The 17,797-nt window shown below is 43.4% G+C and overlaps 2 protein-coding genes across 4 annotated transcripts; one reads left to right on the top strand and one right to left on the bottom strand.

Moving 5' to 3' along the window:
• Positions 1–652: 652 nt before the first annotated feature.
• Positions 653–10,055, bottom strand: mmp23ba (matrix metallopeptidase 23ba). 2 transcript variants are annotated; one of them, XM_080470422.1, is made up of 8 exons: positions 9,492–10,055; positions 5,660–5,796; positions 4,629–4,768; positions 3,979–4,146; positions 3,689–3,853; positions 2,687–2,797; positions 1,124–1,250; positions 653–1,039 (listed from the first exon to the last, which is right to left on the bottom strand). In XM_080470422.1, exons 1-8 carry the CDS (start codon positions 9,624–9,626, stop codon positions 865–867), a joined length of 1,158 nt encoding a protein of 385 aa, XP_080326548.1. In that variant the 5' UTR covers positions 9,627–10,055; the 3' UTR covers positions 653–864. The 2 variants fall into 2 exon arrangements, with proteins under 2 accessions (XP_080326548.1, XP_080326549.1); XM_080470423.1 differs by lacking the exon at positions 3,979–4,146 and having other exon boundaries at positions 9,492–10,049.
• Positions 10,056–12,255: 2,200 nt separating this feature from the next.
• Positions 12,256–16,773, top strand: ubiad1 (UbiA prenyltransferase domain containing 1). Of its 2 annotated transcripts, XM_080469237.1 has the most exons (4): positions 12,264–12,445; positions 12,558–12,649; positions 13,869–14,491; positions 15,310–16,225. In XM_080469237.1, exons 3-4 carry the CDS (start codon positions 13,927–13,929, stop codon positions 15,795–15,797), a joined length of 1,053 nt encoding a protein of 350 aa, XP_080325363.1. In that variant the 5' UTR covers positions 12,264–12,445; positions 12,558–12,649; positions 13,869–13,926; the 3' UTR covers positions 15,798–16,225. The 2 variants fall into 2 exon arrangements, with proteins under 2 accessions (XP_080325362.1, XP_080325363.1); XM_080469236.1 differs by lacking the exon at positions 12,558–12,649 and having other exon boundaries at positions 12,256–12,445; positions 15,310–16,773.
• The last annotated feature ends 1,024 nt before the right edge of the window (positions 16,774–17,797 follow it).

Here is a 17,797-nt window from a genome sequence, read left to right as displayed (position 1 = left end):
AGCCCCTTCTGCAGATTATTACACCTGATGTATTGAATAAGCTTGGAAGCAGAGCTGCTGGTGGAACTGACTGCGCTCTGTCTCTGGAGGCAGACTCCTGGCTGCACGGCGAGGCCAGTAAAGTAAGCTAGACGTCTGAGGTGTTCCATATGCGGTTTAAGGTCCAAACAGCTCCAGAGGCTGTAGACAACATTGCTTATTCTGGCTTTAGTAGCTTACTTTGGTCAGTGTGTAAATTATTGAAATGGCAGGCATCTGAGCAGAAAGCTTCTGTAGCTTTTTTTTTTTTTTCTTCTTCAATCCCCTAAAAAGAAACTCATTAGGCATGTGGACGTTTTCTTAAATGACACGTTTTCCATGTGGCTGGTCTCGTTGGTCTCCCTGCTGCAAATTCTCCAGTTGGTGCTAATATTCTCTAAATTAAATTATAACACTATCCAACTAATTAGATTGCCCAAGAATCTCCGGGTGGCCTTGGATAGAGTTTCTGCTTTTGCAGCAGCAGCTTTGAAGAAGTCCAGGCTTGATGGGTGCTGATGTGTCGTCTCAAATGACGGACATTCTGCAGCGTTTTTTTGTTTTGTTTGGGTTTTTTTTTTTTGATACCAACTAAAAATCCAAACTGCAGTTTCTGTCACAAAGGGCTTTTTTTACAGTCAAGTAGAATGTTTTCCACCTGTCTCAGATCATTTATTATTTGCGCATACAAACACATCCACATGACAGTTGACAATACAAAAGATGCCGAAAAGCCACTTTCCAACGAAACAGATGAAGAAATATGTGCCCTAGTGAATGAGGTCTGCGGGTGACCGTGTCTGTGAACGTCTCCTCCTCAGTGTGCAGATGAGCTGGCGTGGCGTTTCAGAAGCGCACGCGTACTCTCCATGAGTAGTTGGTGAGAACCTTGTCTTTTTTCTTCACAATGCAGGTGTATGTGCCTTCGTTGATGGCGTTGGCCACTATGGTGATGTGGTCATCTTTCAAGGAGATGTAGTTTGGGTGCGAGTACTCCAGCAGCTCCCCGTCCTTGTACCAGCTGAAACAGAAGAGTCGGCGTGTCGTTGAAAGAGCCCTTGGGCGCCAGGTGAACTCGTAACGGAGCCATAAGAGAGACACTCACTATACTTTGCCTTTCTTTGAAGCTATTTTCTTCCCACATCGAAAAGTCAGCTTTTTGCCCTCGATGACCAGCTTGTGTTTAGTCCTTGGGGCAGCCGGTGTGGGCGCTACAGTGGGAAAAGGGAATTCTGAAAACGATTGAAAGGAAAGTTTTTAGACGGTGTTCTAAAGTAAGAGCGGCAAATATGAAATCTTTAAGGAAAGGTTAGGTAAGCTGGTGCCTCTGCACGTTTTCTGTGTGATTGACTCGTCATGTGTCCAGCTTGTACTTTTGCCTAGTCTGCTTTGATAACTCCCTGTGACACTATCTAATAAATATATATATATATATATAAATATATATATATAATCCAGTTTTGACTTGCTATCTATGTAATTACACATTATGCTGTGTGTTGTGTCGGTTCCTATGGAGTGCTGCAGGACTCACAAATAATAAGTTAGAATTGTTCTTATCGATATCCATCATATTGATATCATGCTTTTGACATTACTCATCCACATGCGGTTCACCAAAATTGTGTTTCCAGTACAGATCATTGTTTGCTCGTAATTGGACACCAGCTTCACAGCCTTGCTGGCTGCTGCAGGGCCCAGAACAGATGACTGCGTATTAAAACAAGCTCAAAGTTGATCCAAATGAACTTCACAGCAGTTTAATGCCTGAGCTTTCTCCTCAAATGAAGCACTAACCTCAATATTCAGCAGTCTCCCCACATTTGATACGAGCATCACACACAAGAGATTTGGCAGAAAACGTGCCGCTTTTCGACAACTCTGATTACTGTAAATTTTATTTGATGCAGCCTCTATCACAGCGAACAGGCAACTTTGTGATCAAGTCAAAGTCTAACTAAAAAACAGTCATTCTCGTTAATGCCGCAAAAATCCAAATTGACCTTGTGTGTCTCTAACCCTCAAGCCACAGTCTGAAATTCCAGCGGTTTGGAGTCACTCAGGAATTTTCCACAGCCGTACAACGTCTCCCAATCAACAATGAGGAACAGATTACTGCGAGCCAGGAATCGTATCCTCTTGCCTCTTTCCACGCTGTCCCTTGTTGCTGACAAAAATCTCAGAGAGTCACAACAATCTGTGGGGCTGCAATGGCTAAGAAGAGCCATTTCCTGTTATGCAAGAATAGATATCAGCACCAGAGCGTCCAGCAGTGGACTTTAAGTGTTTGGAGCTGTCAGTTTGCTGATGTGTCGCCGTCGATGTAACCCATCCACTATCACTATATATAGTGGCTGGCCTGCATCTGTATTCTAGAGATTGAAAAATTATTTTTGCTATCTTGAGGATCCCACTCTTCTGCAGCGATCAACATGCAAACTTCTCCAGTGGCATGTGTAATCCCTCCTCAAATCAGATGGTTGAAAACCTCCATCGCAGCCCTGTATGGCTGGACCTGTTGGCTCCCGTTGCTCCATTGGCAAACGGTTCACAGCAGCTCCTTGTGCTGCTCAATTGAGAGAAAACCTTTTTTTTTTTCTTTTTTTCTTTTCTTTCCTTGGACTGCTTCTGCTGCTGCTGCTGCTGCTGCTGTGCTGCCGTGTCTTACCGTAACAGAAATCACAGCTGGAGGGGCAGTGCTTCTGCATCAGCTTGCGCTTGCTGTCGCAATAGCCTTTCCGAGCCCAGGCTGGACAGATAAATAACCGGTCCAAACATCCTGGAAGAGAGGAGGAGGAGGAGGAGGATCAGACAGCAGCAGCCTCTCAGTCAGCAGCAAAAAAAAAATATTTGGATCCTCGATCTGCTTTTTGTTCCAATGAAAATGACTCACCATAATACATGCTAATGATGACTCATGAGTAGTTTATACAGTATTCATTAATGCCACGTTGGCTTTCAGTGTCACCCATCAAAGACTTACACTGTGGTCTACTTTCTAGCTGCTTCTGACCAAAAATGCATTACAGTTTGGTTTTTTTCACTGCTGGATGGAGATGTAATAATTCTAATGCTGGGATCAGACCACTTGATATTTCTACTCTGGAGATGGCCACTGTGTAAGATCGAGCCCTCACCAAAAACCTCAGATTCCCTGCGCTGACTTGGCCTACAGAACCAACGACTCCACTTTGGACTGCGACCCACTAACAGCTTGCCCTCTTTCATCATATACACAGTTGATCAGGAAGGAGGAGTTTGTGGATCAACTGCTTGGATGTTCTTCCACAAAGACACCAACATCATTCTCTTACACTTCATGTCCAATGATAAAACCATGGAATTAGTTGTTGGGGTTTTCTAAAGACTACTCCTGGTTCTCTTTCCGTTGGGATACCCAAAAGCATTCCAAATTGAACTGTTGTCTGCCACTCTGTAATCCCTGCTCATTTCTTGTTCCAGGCGCCTCATATTTATGAGGTTGGACCACCACCCTCATCATGTAGTCTGATCCCAGAAGGACACCAAGGCCTTGACAAGGCTTTTGGAAGAATTGCAAAATGTCATCAAGACCTAATTAATCCAAGTCCGAAGCGCTCTTGTCAAAAGCACGAACTGGATTATTAATGTTCTGCGAAGATGCTGAAAGGCATTCAGATTGTGAACATACCGTAGAGACGGTGCAAGCCCCACACCTCATCCTGCGTGATTAGCTTACGCCCTGTCAGGGTTGCGTTCAGGTGCATTATAGCTTTGGATTCCATGGAGTGCATGAGTCCCAGGACGTGGCCTATCTCGTGTGTAGCTACGTGGACGAGGTCGGTCAGCCAAACTCCTGCAACAGAGGTACCGTCGATTATTTTTCTCTCTCGTCGTTGAGGGAGGAATTCAGCTTTCACTGCATCCATCACCTTATGGATTCAATTTGACAAGTTTCGCAAACATGACAAGCACGCATGCCTTTTTTCCAGCTGAAGCGCATGTTTCCCAGAATCCAGTATTCATGGTCATCAAAGTGGATCTCTCCGGTTGGCGGGAAGAAGGCGTGAGCCAATTCTCCTGTTATGCCGTCGAAACAATGGTGCAAGTAGGACTGCAAGCAGTCTGTGTGGTTAACTGAATAAAAGCCTGCCAAAACAGAGAGAAAGAGAGATAGCTCAGAGCCGAGAAGGGAAGCCCTCACTCTATTATTTCTGCTCCGCGTAGACGGCAGCAGCGAGATGATGAATTGCTAAAGACAGAACTTTTTCCTGAGGGTTAACCCCAAAGGATGACAACTATTCCTCTCTCTGTAATCAGGAATTAATGCAAGACCCTTGGAGTTCGAACCCCAAAGCGATGGATAAAACAACAATTTAAACGGGTTCACCATGGGCTGATATGTATAGAAGTTGTTAAGCATTCATAATTTTTTTTTCCCGGTTAGTATAATGAATCATGCTGGATATAAGCTGGTGTAATCTAGTCGCGGCATGTGATTTAATGAGCTTGGAGGCAAAGACTTTTCGGCGCTGACAGGAGGGGGAGAGGTAAAGACAGAGCAGAGGTCTGGAGCTCAGAGCCGTCGAACATCTGTCGTGGAGCGACGCAGCCACATGCACAGTACCCACCGATCTTAATGTCCGCCTCTTCGTCAGCTGGCACCTCCCTGAAGCTGAACGGCGACACGTCGCTCCACATGCCAAAAGCCTTGGCAATGCCTCGACGAGTGTCACTGGCATTTATCAAGTTTGTAGGGAAGGAGAGCAACCTGCTCAGACAAAACAGCATTATGCAGTTAGTACTGGTCTCTGTGCACATTCCTCTACAGCAGAAACATCTGCCAAAAACACAATGGCTACTGTTCAGACGCACCGAGAATTCCCACAAGCACTGTGCAAGTCCAGCCCCACTGCTGACACTCGAGATTCCCTGATAGCTCGGCTCGGGTTGGACCGATACTGACACGTCCAATAAAGCTCATTCAGAAACAGGTTGGTACAAACTATTTTACTGAGTGAAGAACAGTTCATACGATTAATCATTTTTGTCTTCTGTCCAGTAAAATTTGTTGGATCTCCAAAAGGCGAACGACAGAAGCTCTCTGCCTCAATCTAATCTACCCATAAAGGACTTTATAGGATCATTTTACAGCTCCAGCTAGAATAAAGTCACTGGAGCTTCTCCAAACAGTTAGTCCAGCGCAGGCCAAATTTAGTGAAGCCAAGCAACTGAGAAATCCCTTATGTGCCCTTTAATTTTCCTCTTTGACAAATGAAAGTGCGGACTTGTACGGCGATCACACGAAGACTCCTACCAACTTTTGGTTGGACTTTCTTTTTTTCTTTTTTTAATCTCGGCAGACAATTTTGAATGAGCATCCCTCATGAGATGAGAAGATATGGCAAGCTCATCAATGATCATTTTGAAGTGCAGCAAAACCCACATCAACAGCTGGATTGTAAGACGGCATTAAATGTCCGCGGAGGACCTGCTTCGTCTGCGCTCGTGTGTTTGTTCCAAAACCAACAATCGATCTCTTACTCTCCGGCTTTTAATCTTTGCTCCGCAGCTTTTCTTTTGCTGTCATCTTTCACCCTCTAATTTTCTACCACGGCACTTGGTCGCTATGTTGCAAAGAGGAGAGACTCCAAGTAAATACTTGTATGTGAGCTTGAACTTGTCCCATTTGAGCTGCTCCGGCGTGAGGGTGTAGCGCTTGTTCCTGGAGAGGTGGAGCACTTGCGTCCGGGCCTCTTTGCGAATCCCAATGAGCAGCGCAGTGGTTTGAGCTTCTTCCTTGGACAAAGAAAAACCTTTAATGAATCACCTCAAACTGTAGAGAGACGTTGAATGCTTGATGCACGCTCATGCCACACTGAGATAGACTTAGTAAAAAAAAAACCTTAGGAGTTATTTGTGTTTCCGCACGCGGAAATTATAGATTTTATTTTTGAACAGCAAAACCATCCCCACTTAAGGAGCACTCGTCAGCTGTAGAAATGTACTTCAGCCAGTATGATGACTTTTACAGACACATTGTGACTGACTTTCTTTAGGAAGAAGGAACTTTACTTCTAACAGTGAAGCCTGAGTTGTGTACAATCTGTATTTTCGTTTCCATGAATGTTTTCTGACGAGTCGGGTTGTGGTTCACCTGCTGATTGTTAAATGGTGATGGGACGTCTTTGATAAACTTTCATCGTGATGTCTTTCAGTGAGAAAACGGGTCAACAAAAGGGACTTTTGTTTTTTGTTGTTGCTCTGAGGGTTTCTTTCTTTTCCTGTTGAGTTTAATGCAGTTTTAAGGAGGCAATCATTGAAACTGCTGCAGGTACACACACCTTTGAGTCATTACAAGCATGACCTGTACATGTACACTGCTTTGAAATGTATCAACCCAGATACCTTTTTTTAGTTGCTATCACTCCCATAGATAACAAATTATATGTTAAAATAGATTGAAATCTTTTGTCTGGTTTTAAACCACAAAAAGTGAATTGCTTAGTTTAAATGAAAGGTTATGGTTTGTGGTGTTTTGATTAGCACCCTCATCTTATAATGAGGTTGCACGTTTTCTCTGTGCACGAGATTTGTCTGGTTATTCCTGTTCCCTGTCAATGTTCAAAAAGCATGTACTTGAGGTTAATTGAGGAAGGGTTACTGTTAAGGTTAGAAGTTATTGTCATGCACTCATAACCTGTCCGGGTTGTACCCTTCCTGGAATCAGGCCCAGCACTCTGAACTGGTTGAGACTGTGGAGGTTAAATTAGAAAGAAACACACTTTTGACTCCCCGAGTTACGTTAAATCTGATCTATTGCTTTACTTGTGAACGAGGATGCAAACATTTGGGCTGACAGCTTTTCATCGGACTCTGGAATGCTTCTGTGTTGAAATGAGTCAACACACGTTGAAGACAAATGCTCACAAAGCTTCTACTTATTGTTACTTTGCACTTCAAAATGAATAGGCATGAATACAGTGCATTAGATGTATGATGTGAAGGGATGAGTAGACTCTGCTGACGGGACTCAGTTTGCAGTAAGTGTAAAAGCGTCAGTATGTCTCAAAGTAAGTGCTTGTTGAGACATCCAAGATGCAGCATTGAGACTGTCCTTTAGGGATCTGAGGTGTAGCCAAGAGGAGGCTGCAAGCCCGGTTTACTCACCTGCAGCTGGGCGGGTCTGTTTAAGTGTGAAACTAGGCAAGACTGTCAACTGAGTATTTTTCTATGTCTGCAGGCAGCTTTTGAGAGAATTACAGGGCACACCACCTTCACAATTTACGATTTACGTCTTCCATATGGTGGCATTATTCTCCCCAGACACAGGTGTGGTCAACCGGAACAAAACACTAAGACGTGCTCTTACTGAAAACGTGAAAAACCCTGAATCACTGCTTACTTTTACAGTCACATCAAACTCTGCCTTAAGAAAACCCCTCAGCTTTTTTTCTGACTGGGAAGAACTGAGTAAGACGGTGAGCAAATATCAAAGCCGCTTCCTTCATTCTGTATTCTACACCCTATCCTCTGGTTCCTGTTCCTGCTTCACCCACACAAGACAAATAGATGCAGCACTTCCTTCATTTCCTTCCCAAAATATTGAAACGGGCAGGCAGACAGTCCCACGTCCCCGCTGAACTTTGACGATGCCGGCTGCTTTCATAAAAGAAATAATGCCCCTGCATTGGATACCGTGAAGAGATGATTGTTTCATACAGTAGTTGCCGTGCTGGCCTCGGCTGACACACTGAAATCATGTGTTCGAGTGACTTATGAGGTGTTTAATGCATTGAGCTCAGCACAGTTCTTTCTGTGTCACATCTTGTTAAAGTCACCGCAAATCTAATCTCGCCACTTCAGCTCAAATTAAGATGAAGCGCAAACCACAGGAGCTGAAACCACCCCTCTGAACCAAACCTCGACGGCTGCAGGGAATGCTGATTCAGAGGGCAAACCGTCTGAGGGCAAACCTCAGAGGATCTTAGAGAGAGTCTGGAAGAGTTTACCATCAGTTCCAGAAACTGCAAAACCGGGGAATATGGCTTTCGTCCTTAGGCAAAGAAACATTTATGGATCTAATAAACAATGACTATTTTCAGCGTATAATTCAAAACACAAACTTTTGAACTTTTCTTGGCTTTTTTTTCCTCAACAGTCTGCAGCTTGATGGGGTCAAACGCTTTCAATACGCTGTCTACTGTCAGAACTGATACAAAACTGCGTTTTAATTATGCCATATGGTAGCAGAGAAATGCTTTGTAAGACTTGACTTCACATTATTCAGTAATGCAAAGCAACGCAGCTTATGCATTTTCTCCGGCGGTTCACAAGAAGCTTATCTAACCCAGTTATGTAATCTCATACTAGCAGGTTTCTGGATTGACACATAATGAAGAGTGTGTGGCGAAAGGAAATGATAGAAAGCTTTCCCTGGGGCTTCATATCACAGTGGGTGGATGACACTGATTGAAATAGGAACACATTCATCACTTTCACTTAGCATATTACTGCGCAAAGATCCATTCCTTTCCCTTCGGGGTTTCCCTTATAACTGCATCTATACTGAACAGGTATCTGATTGAATCTGATATCTGTAAGACGGTCTCTGAGCTACTACAGCTGATAATGTCAAACTAATTATAAGTTTAAAGAAAAAAGAGGAGTGAGAGACTGAAATTGTATGGACGATGAATCCTCTATTTGGTGCCTACTGATATGCTCTATTATCTGTTGTTTTCTCCTTTTGACCATGCTTAATCAACGAACATTATAAAGGTGTAATGTTCACTGTCGGGTGTTTTTTATTTTTTATTTTATCATTTGCAAGTAAAAACTTCATTGAGATCACAATCTCAGAGCTTCTCTTTTACCACCTATATATTGATTGGCCACAACATGAGCAACCCAATGAATTGCTCCTAAATAATGTCAATCATTGAGTAAAGTTTTACACAACACGATAGACTGATCATGTCCGTGATTTTCTTTTAACAATGCTTCGGTATGTTTTTCACTGTGAGAGAAATAAAAATCAAAGTTACACTATGGGATGATTGGTAATATTCAAATGTCTGCTGGCCTTGTTGTGTGGCACTTAAAGCTGCTTTGGATTCTGTTGAATAGCTCACGACCTCCGCCGCAGAAGCAGATGTTGAGGAGAACAATGCAACCAACCAAAAGAGAGTATAGAAGTCATATCCACCCTCTTTACAAAGAGAAAGAATTATTATAGCCAACAAAAGAAATAAATACATACACTTAATTGTCTAAATATTAAAATGGCAGTCTCTACGTTGATAACTTTTGAGATGCTCCCAAGTTTTCTTCTCTGTGCTAAATCAAAGATCTATAAATTTATATATTTTTTAACTTCCTAAACAGTCACTGATTGATAAAAAAAAAAATTGTGATTAAAAAATAGCATCCCATCCTTAGCCCCCTGACAAGCAGTAAGTATACTGGACAGTCATATGGTGATCACAGCATACCTCTAACCTCCAGGAGGGAAACGCTGTGGTTTGTTGCATCCCTGCGAACAGAAGGTTGAGGAGCGCAGCAGCCAGCAGAGGAGCGCAGCCCCGCGCTCCACTGCGTGAACTTCCAGGAGTCTGACAGCACACCATGGCTGCGATATCACACCTCCGGGAGGGATAGGAGAGAGAGGGGAGGAAAAAAAAAATGCAAACAATGCCACGCCGCGGAGACTATTTCACCATCTATGCCCGGGGATACTACTTCTTGGCCATTGCGCGTGTCAGTCACAAGCGGGGGAGCGTCGGTGTGCGGCGGCGCAGTGAGTCCAGCGGGCTGCGCACCGGGCAGTGAACGCAGCGCAGCGCAGACTGCAGGAGTCTCAGATCCGCTCGATCGGCTTCTCTTCCGCGCAGTGCGCCTGTCAGCGGGCTGGTTTCACATTACCGGAGCAGGGGCAGGGGGTCAGTGTCGAGACGAACTAATGAAAACCAAACGCCGCCGCACTGTCCGTCAGAAGCACTTGTTGCAGAGGCGGAGGTTTAAAGCGGAATCAGATGCTTTATTTTGAACCTGGTTTCCAAAAGTTTACGCAACGCTGCAGAGAAGAAGGAGAAGGGGGGGGGGGGAAGGAGGTTTTGTCTTCTTCTCCTGTGGCACGCACAGACTATTTCATAGCAGAAAAGAAAGAGCAATAATTCGCAGTGTGGTGTTTTACATTTGAATAACTTTAAAAATCATGGCTGGGATCCCATCTATATATGAAGTATTCTGAATTGATCTAAATGTCTCATAGGTGTCATGTGAGCGTGATCAGGTGGACATCTCTGTCTGCCATGTGCTGACCTCTCCAGCTTGTACTCTCCCTTCACAATGGATGGATGGTTTCAGCTCAGAACATCAGAAGTTGGATTCTGGCCTCTATGGAGTTATGCTAATGTACTCCAGTATTTTCCCACATGAGTGATATTTCTGTAGGCATGTGTGTTTGCTCTGTGATGGACTGGTGACTAGATCCGACTGTACCCTGGCTTTGCCCTTTCGGCTGCAGCCCAAGAGTCTATAGAGACAATGGATGTACAGATTAAAGAGTCAAGCTGCATTCGTCTGTGTTCTCATGTAGGTAACTTTCTGCTATTTCCTCAATGGAAAACAGAATAGCCAATGAATATTGTAGTAAGTACACACACTGGCACAGCGTGCAAGTTGTGTTTTTCAACAAGTAAATATATAGAACCTGGGGACCAGTATGGTGAGAAGTGATGCATCAAGGCCAGCTTTATTGTTGTTGTTTAGTAGAGGTGATGGTCTGATGTGCAGAATATTGTTGTGTCAAAAGTAAGCATCTGTACTTTAGATCTTTCACATGTTATATGCATTTTCTGCAATTTCCAGGGGCTCAAGAGGTCAGGTGTTTTGTGTTGTCCCACAAATATAATTTGTATATGAATAGGTATATGCAAATTTAGCATAAAAATGCCAAAGTACTTTCAAATACGGAGAACACACAGAGACAGAATATCTCCAAATAAAGAAAAACAACAGAAACAGACAGAAAGTAAGCCACTGTAACAAAAAGTAAACAAACTGACCTACTTCAGATATTTATGCTGAACATGAGGTTCAAAACAACCATAAAGCAACTTTAAACAAACAAACAAAAAAAAAAATAGAACAGGCACTTGGTAGAGTACATAACTTCGCCAACACCACATTTGCTTGTGGAACCGAGTTAGATCAGGTAGCTCCATCACTGTGTGTATCGTAGCTAATCCCTATGGAAACAGCTCACCTGCCAGGTTATGGACAGGCTGCAAGGCTTTCTGGGAGGTATATTAGCATTATTATTACTAGAAAATTTCAAAAGAAATTCAGTGTGATGAGACGAATGGGACATTTTTTCGCAGTTTTGGGGGATTTATTCGGAAACAGTTAGCCGTTAACGTCCCAAAATCTTATCGATTGGTCCTTCGATGATGACAATGTCATGCAATTCAGGTTCAGGTAAGTATTGCAAAAAGTTGGTGAAATACATACATACATACATACATACATACATACATACATACATACATACATACATACATACATACATACATACATACAAACCAATAAATAAATACACATAGCTGGAAAACATAACCTTCTCGGCCAACTTTGATGGCAAATTTAACAAACCTAAACTTAGCAAAATGCTCAACCAAGGCTGCCCAGTGATCCAGTGGTTAGGGCTCTCGCCTCACAGCAAGAGGTTGTAGGTTTAAACATGGTCTGGGCCTGTCTGTGTGGAGTTTGCATGTTCTCCTTGTGTGTGCCTGGTCTTCCTCACACAGTCCAAACACATGCATGTGAGGTTAATTTATTCAGACACCTTTATTTTGCTTACCCTAAATTGCCCCTTAAGTGTGAATGTGAGCGGATGTGGTTGTTTGTCTCTCTGTGTTTACCCTGTGATGCAGTGGTGGACCTGTCAATGGTGATGGGTGGGTGGGTGCTCAAACTGCTATAGACCATTAAACAATTTATCATGATTTGAACCCATTTTTCCATTTCTATCTCTAATAATAATTTTTATTCTTATTCCTCAGTTCAATCGCTAGGTCTTCTTCTTCTTCTTCTTCTTCTTCTTCTTCTTCTTCTTCTTCTTCTTCTTCTTGTTACTGTTATTATTACTGTTGTTGTTATTGTTATTATTGACCTTTGTTTCATAACAGGAATTTTCGTGAGGAACAAATAAGGCGGAACGATTTGTAGTCGCCGCGGTTTCCTCCTCCCCTGATCGCTGTGACGCTCCGGACGGAGGAAATGGCGCCCGTCAGGTCCAGCAGCGTTCACCAGCCAGTCGTTTACCCTCCAAGTTGACACGTAAGCTTTGTGTCTGCCTCTGGCTCGGTGGGCCCAGTGAGCTCAGAAGTATGTTTCGTGGCGGGGAGCGGCCCGGTTCGTGTGGGAAGGTGAAGCCTCGCAGCAGGTAGGACACATTTGCTCCCCTCTGTCCCCGCACACTTCGTTAGCTCGGCGGCTATGGTTAGCGCTAATCTCATAATCTCAGGAGTTGTTTCCTTCTTCTGTTTGCTCTGCAGGTTTTTTTCCCAAAGTGGCAGGAGTCTGTGTGTCCTCTGAATTTGGCTCCACTAACGTTGGAGAGTGTCTAGTTTTGAGAGGAATGCCGCGTGTAAGGAGATGAATTTAAGTCATGTTAACTAAATACCAGCAGGATGCTTTTAGATGTTGTTATGAGTAGGTTAACTTTGTTGGCTGGTGATTTGAGTTTTAAAATCTAGATTTTATGGCTGGGTCTCATCACAGCAGTCTGACATTTCATGACAATTTGTAGACTACTACCCCCATTCCTTCTTGTTGAAAACACACGAGCAAAGGATTTTCATTCTTATAACTGATATAGGATTAGAGGTATAGCACTACCTTTTTTATTAGGGTCACAGTTGTCAATCGCTGTATACTGCATACTGAAATAAGCTTAGGAACATGTCTTTTACAAAAGATCTCAACAAGTGCTACACCGTTCTTGTGTTCATGGAAGACTGATACATTTCCTCATTATTTATACAAAAAGAGAATGAAAACAAATCTCAGTTCAAAATTCGGTTGCTGTTTATGAACTAAAGAACCTAGAGATACTTTAAACTGGATAGGTGACGAATAACTGTTAAACTTGTGCCACCTGGTAAAAGTGTCCCCCAAATTTGTTAGTGTTACATCCCTAAACAATGTATTGTCAGGGGGTTAGAGACAGTCATACTGTCTAAAAGACTGCAGGTTGAGCTCAAGATGGCAGAGATGAAGATGCTGAGATTTTCAGGTTGGATCATTTTCAAAATGGAACAGATAAGAGAGACAGCAGAGGTTGAGCAGTTTACAGAGGAAGTTTGGGATGCTCTGTTGACATGGATTGGACATGTGCTGCCAGACATGAGAAGGTTCATGGATGTAGTGAACAAAGACATGGAATTGGTTGGTGTGACAACGAAGGAGGGAGTGGTGTGAAGGCAGATACTCGGTTGTGGTGCCCCTTGAAGGAAACAGCCCAAAGATGCCCTGAAACACTGGGTTAAAGGGAGCAGCACTTTAAAATTCCATTATATTTGACATATATTGACAATTCAATTCATTATATGTATTTTCTATTTTTAAATATTGATGCTTCTGAAGGGAAATGTTTAGTTTCAGTTGAGAGCCGAGCATGGTGTTTGATAAATGCTCAGCCAAAATTGCAATAGTTTGTGTTTGTAGCATTCAGTCCAGCCCGGACATTGTTGACAAATGTCTCTCAGACGGGTTTTAGTTTAATACAATAAATGGTATGTATGTTAACTTTAAATCTAACTGTTGGCGTCTTCTTTGTAATGTTGCCGTTATGTTCGTCTCTGCAGGAACTCCCGTCGTTAACCTTTTGGAGCGTCGCTGGTGCAGGAGACCCCTGGCAGAGGAATGGCCAAAGAGCACAAACCAAGCAGGGCGGAGACATTTGTGCTGCCTGGATCAAATGGTCATAATGGCCAACAGTGGCAGACTGGTGTGAATAACTCTGTGCAGAGCCACCCTGCTGGCACTAACCACACGTCCAGGATGGCGCGCGTCGCCTCCGACGTCAGACATAAATGTGCAGCCTACGTGCTGGCACTGAGGCCGTGGAGCTTCAGCGCCTCGCTCACGCCCGTGGCCCTGGGCAGCGCCTTGGCGTACAAACTGGACGGCTCCGTGGACCTGGTCGTCCTGATGGTGTGTGCCGTCGCTGTGCTTGTGGTCCATGGGGCGGGAAACCTGGTCAACACTTACTACGACTTCTCCAAAGGGATCGACCACAAGAAGAGCGACGACAGGACTCTGGTGGACGAAATTCTCGCGCCACAGGATGTTGTGATGTTCGGAGCTTTGTTATACTCGTTGGGGTGCTTGTGTGCCACGCTGCTATACTTCTTGTCGACACTCAGACTGGAGCACCTAGCCCTTATTTACTTTGGCGGACTCTCCAGCTCTTTTCTATACACAGGAGGTGAGTAGAGTATTGCCTTGAAATTTCTGGGATTGTTGCCTCACTTGTTATCAGCTGGGTCACTCTTACCATTACACAATGAAGCTGCAGCAGACAAGCATTGCATGTGGGGTGACGAGAAGCAACAAAAGAAGCCGTGTGATTCAAGGAAACTGAACAAAAGTCCATTTGCAGCTGCTACTGTGGTTTTTTGATCCATTTCGTATTAAGGGAATGGATTTTTGTACTAAAAAAGTTAGTTTTCTTGTTATGAAAAGTTAGAGGATTCACTTTCAGCTCTGAAAGTTTTTGAAATGAAGATAAAACACAAGTGTGAAAACCTACGTCGAGAGATGAACCCCACCGTGACCGAACAGCCCCCCCATTTAGTGCGATTTGGATGAATCGGTTCATTGATTCAACGCGTTCTTTTGCCCTCAAATGACACTGCCGTGTGAAATTTCTTCACGAGGTGCCCAGTGTCTACTTTCCATCATGCTCTTCTCTTTGTGTAGTGTTTTCACCTGAAATTAACACAGTGACCTGTGTGCATCGTGTTTGACACCACTGCACTTGTGGAAGTTGGGCACGTCTCCAGTGTGGTTCATAACAAATGTAGAATAAAAACTTAGATTGGTTTAGTTTTATTAGAATATTTCGTCTGAATAAAAGTTTGAATGTGTTGCTTGGTCAAACAAAACCTCCTGTTTATCTTGATTTGCGTGTATTGGAAGAGCAGAGGTTGTAGAAAACACTCGTCAGTGACTCAATGTTGTTTTTAGATGGTCAAAGATCACTCGCTGCTTCCTGTTCACTCTTCTCTTTCTCATTAATCCCAGGCATCGGCCTCAAGTACGTGGCCCTCGGCGATGTTGTCATCCTCATAACCTTTGGCCCCCTGGCAGTCATGTTTGCCCACGCGGTGCAGGTGGGCTACCTCTCCGTGCTCCCGCTGGTCTACGCCGTCCCGCTGGCCCTCAACACTGAAGCCATCCTCCACAGCAACAACACCAGAGACATGGACTCTGACAAGCAAGCGGGCATCGTCACCCTGGCGATCCTCGTTGGCCCCACGCTTTCGTACGTCCTCTACAACCTGCTGCTCTTCGTCCCCTACGTGCTCTTCTGCATCCTCGCCACCCGCTACACCATCAGCATGGCGCTGCCCCTGCTCACGCTGCCCATGGCCTTCCCGCTGGAGAAGCAGTTCCGCAGCCGGTGCTACGCCAAGATCCCCCAGAAAACCGCCAAGCTCAACCTCCTCATGGGACTTTTTTACGTGTTCGGGATTATTCTGGCGCCTTCTGGCAGCTTGCCTCTACTGTAGTCCAGTAGCTTTGATATTTCAAATGTATCTGTTTTAATACCAACTAGTTTATGTATTTGTATTTGTACAAAGCTATCTGAAGACTTCTGCTGGCTTTAATTTATTGTTTAATTTATAAGTTGAAGAGATTTCAGTTTAGACTCCTCTGCAACACCGAGCACATGATCATATGTTTCTTTTTCAGTATTCCGCCTGCTTCAATGTGTCAGTAAAACTAAGAAGTGCTGGCGTCATTTATTTAGAGTGAGGCAACGAAAACGTGGAGTTGTTGTTTTGTAACTCTTCAGCAGCATAACACCTATAATCAGCAGTTATTCGTCATTCTCCACTTTGGACTCTTTGTATGGTACAAACTTTGTATTTGTTTTTCTTTTTGGAAAGCCAAAATAGTATTTCATTGGATTGTAATAAAACTTGCTGATACAGACATGCTGTGTGTTTTAGTTGTCTATTGAATGTTTACTGTTAACAGTGTTGAAATGAGTTTTACACAGTAGAATAGGTTTCAAACTCCTAGTGATTGACGATGTTTCATGTGAAAATGTAAATCTGAAGTTTTCGTCAGGCACAGAGCACAATGGGGTTTTGTTATACAGAGCATATTTTGGCTCATTGTGACAGAAAAGGTTTTGTCTGTATTTCTGGGATCACTCCACTGCGCACCCTTTAAGAAAACACCGAGGGAATATAACCTTTGTTATATGTCACCTCAAACTTCATGCATATGGTAGCAGTGACAACCTTTCTCAATGCCTTCAGTGTAGGTTGTGTGTCAGCAGAGGGCAGTATAGAACAGAGGTTCAAACTGCGTGCGCAGACCGCTGTAGACGTGCTGAGGATAAATACCTGCAGGGCCTTATGCTGTGTACTAAATCAACTGTTGAGTGAAACCTTTGTTTGTACACCTTGTTTCGTATTTAACCAGTAACGTAAGATCATTATGTTTCCATGTTGTGTCATCTTAAAATGCTTTCACAAAACAAGACAGGACCCACCATTTGTATTTAACCTACACATTACAAGTTCTTATAGTGTATTTTTGATTTTTACTCCATAAATATTTACAATTTCCCACATTTTGTTCCAAAAAATACATTTTAAAGATGATTTGAAGAGCTGCATGGTGACGTAGTGGCATCTCATTGACTTTGCGTGTTCTTTTCCACATGCAGCTTTCCTGCAGGTATTCTGAGTTCCTTCCACAAACCGAAAAAATGTGTTTGTGCGTAATTAGTCTGAATTGAGTGAGAGTGTGATTCCCTGTGTGTTTGGACTCTGATGGACGGGTGACCTGTTACACTGCCAGCTGCAATCAGCTCTTGCACACCAAGCCGAAATGAGCCGTGTGACATTTTTATTTTAACATTTTTTAAATTTTTTTTAAATGGAAAACACTCCTGAGCGTCATCATCTAACTTGTGGGTTGTTTGATCCCTGATGTCCACCTGTCGCCCTCAGACGTGTCCAGCTCATGAGCAGAGTGAACAGATCCACCACATGCATTCTAATTTGTTTTCGATAAATAAAAGGCAGCCATGCTTTTTGTTTCCATTGCACAATCGGGCAGACTGTAAATAAATCTTGGGAGTTGATTTAAGGTGATGAGAAATGTGACACAGAGACACGGATCAAGACGGAGGAATGAGCCAGCTAAAAGGCCGAGACTTCATGAGAAGTCAAGATGTTGGGCATGTTTTAGTTTGAAGAAATGATAAAATCCAGCCACCTGTCCCACCTTAGGGGATAAAGTTGGTCTTGTATCAGTTCAAAATTGACCTTGAGCATGAGGAACCAGAGTCCACAGTGAAAGCTGTAATGACTAAAGAAGGGAGCCGCTGAATAGACTATCATATTCCAACGGTGTCACTCATATTTTAGATGTTATTATGTCTGTTACCCTCAATTGAAGAGTAGCCATTGTGTCTATGGGGACATCACATATCTGCATCACTTGTTTGCAAATTTTTATTGCACAAACATAATTCGAGTACAAGGGAAAT

Source organism: Lipophrys pholis (assembly GCF_963383615.2).
Source record: "Lipophrys pholis genome assembly, chromosome: 8".
NCBI classification, from domain to species: Eukaryota; Metazoa; Chordata; class Actinopteri; order Blenniiformes; family Blenniidae; genus Lipophrys; species Lipophrys pholis.
Note: the sequence above shows the minus strand (reverse complement) of the source record. Positions and strands in the feature narration are given on the sequence as shown.

Bases quoted from the DNA above. Each gene is read 5' to 3' on its own strand.
- mmp23ba (XM_080470422.1), bottom strand. From the start codon at position 9,626: ATGGTGTGCTGTCAGACTCCTGGAAGTTCACGCAGTGGAGCGCGGGGC. The intron at 5,797-9,491 runs GTATGCTGTGAT...TCTTTGTCCAAG, and splicing joins TTCCCTCCTGGAGGTTAGAG to GAAGAAGCTCAAACCACTGC. The intron at 1,251-2,686 runs GTAAGACACGGC...AATCGTTTTCAG, and splicing joins CAGCTGTGATTTCTGTTACG to AATTCCCTTTTCCCACTGTA.
- ubiad1 (XM_080469236.1), top strand. From the start codon at position 13,927: ATGGCCAAAGAGCACAAACCAAGCAGGGCGGAGACATTTGTGCTGCCT. The intron at 14,492-15,309 runs GTGAGTAGAGTA...CATTAATCCCAG, and splicing joins CTCTTTTCTATACACAGGAG to GCATCGGCCTCAAGTACGTG.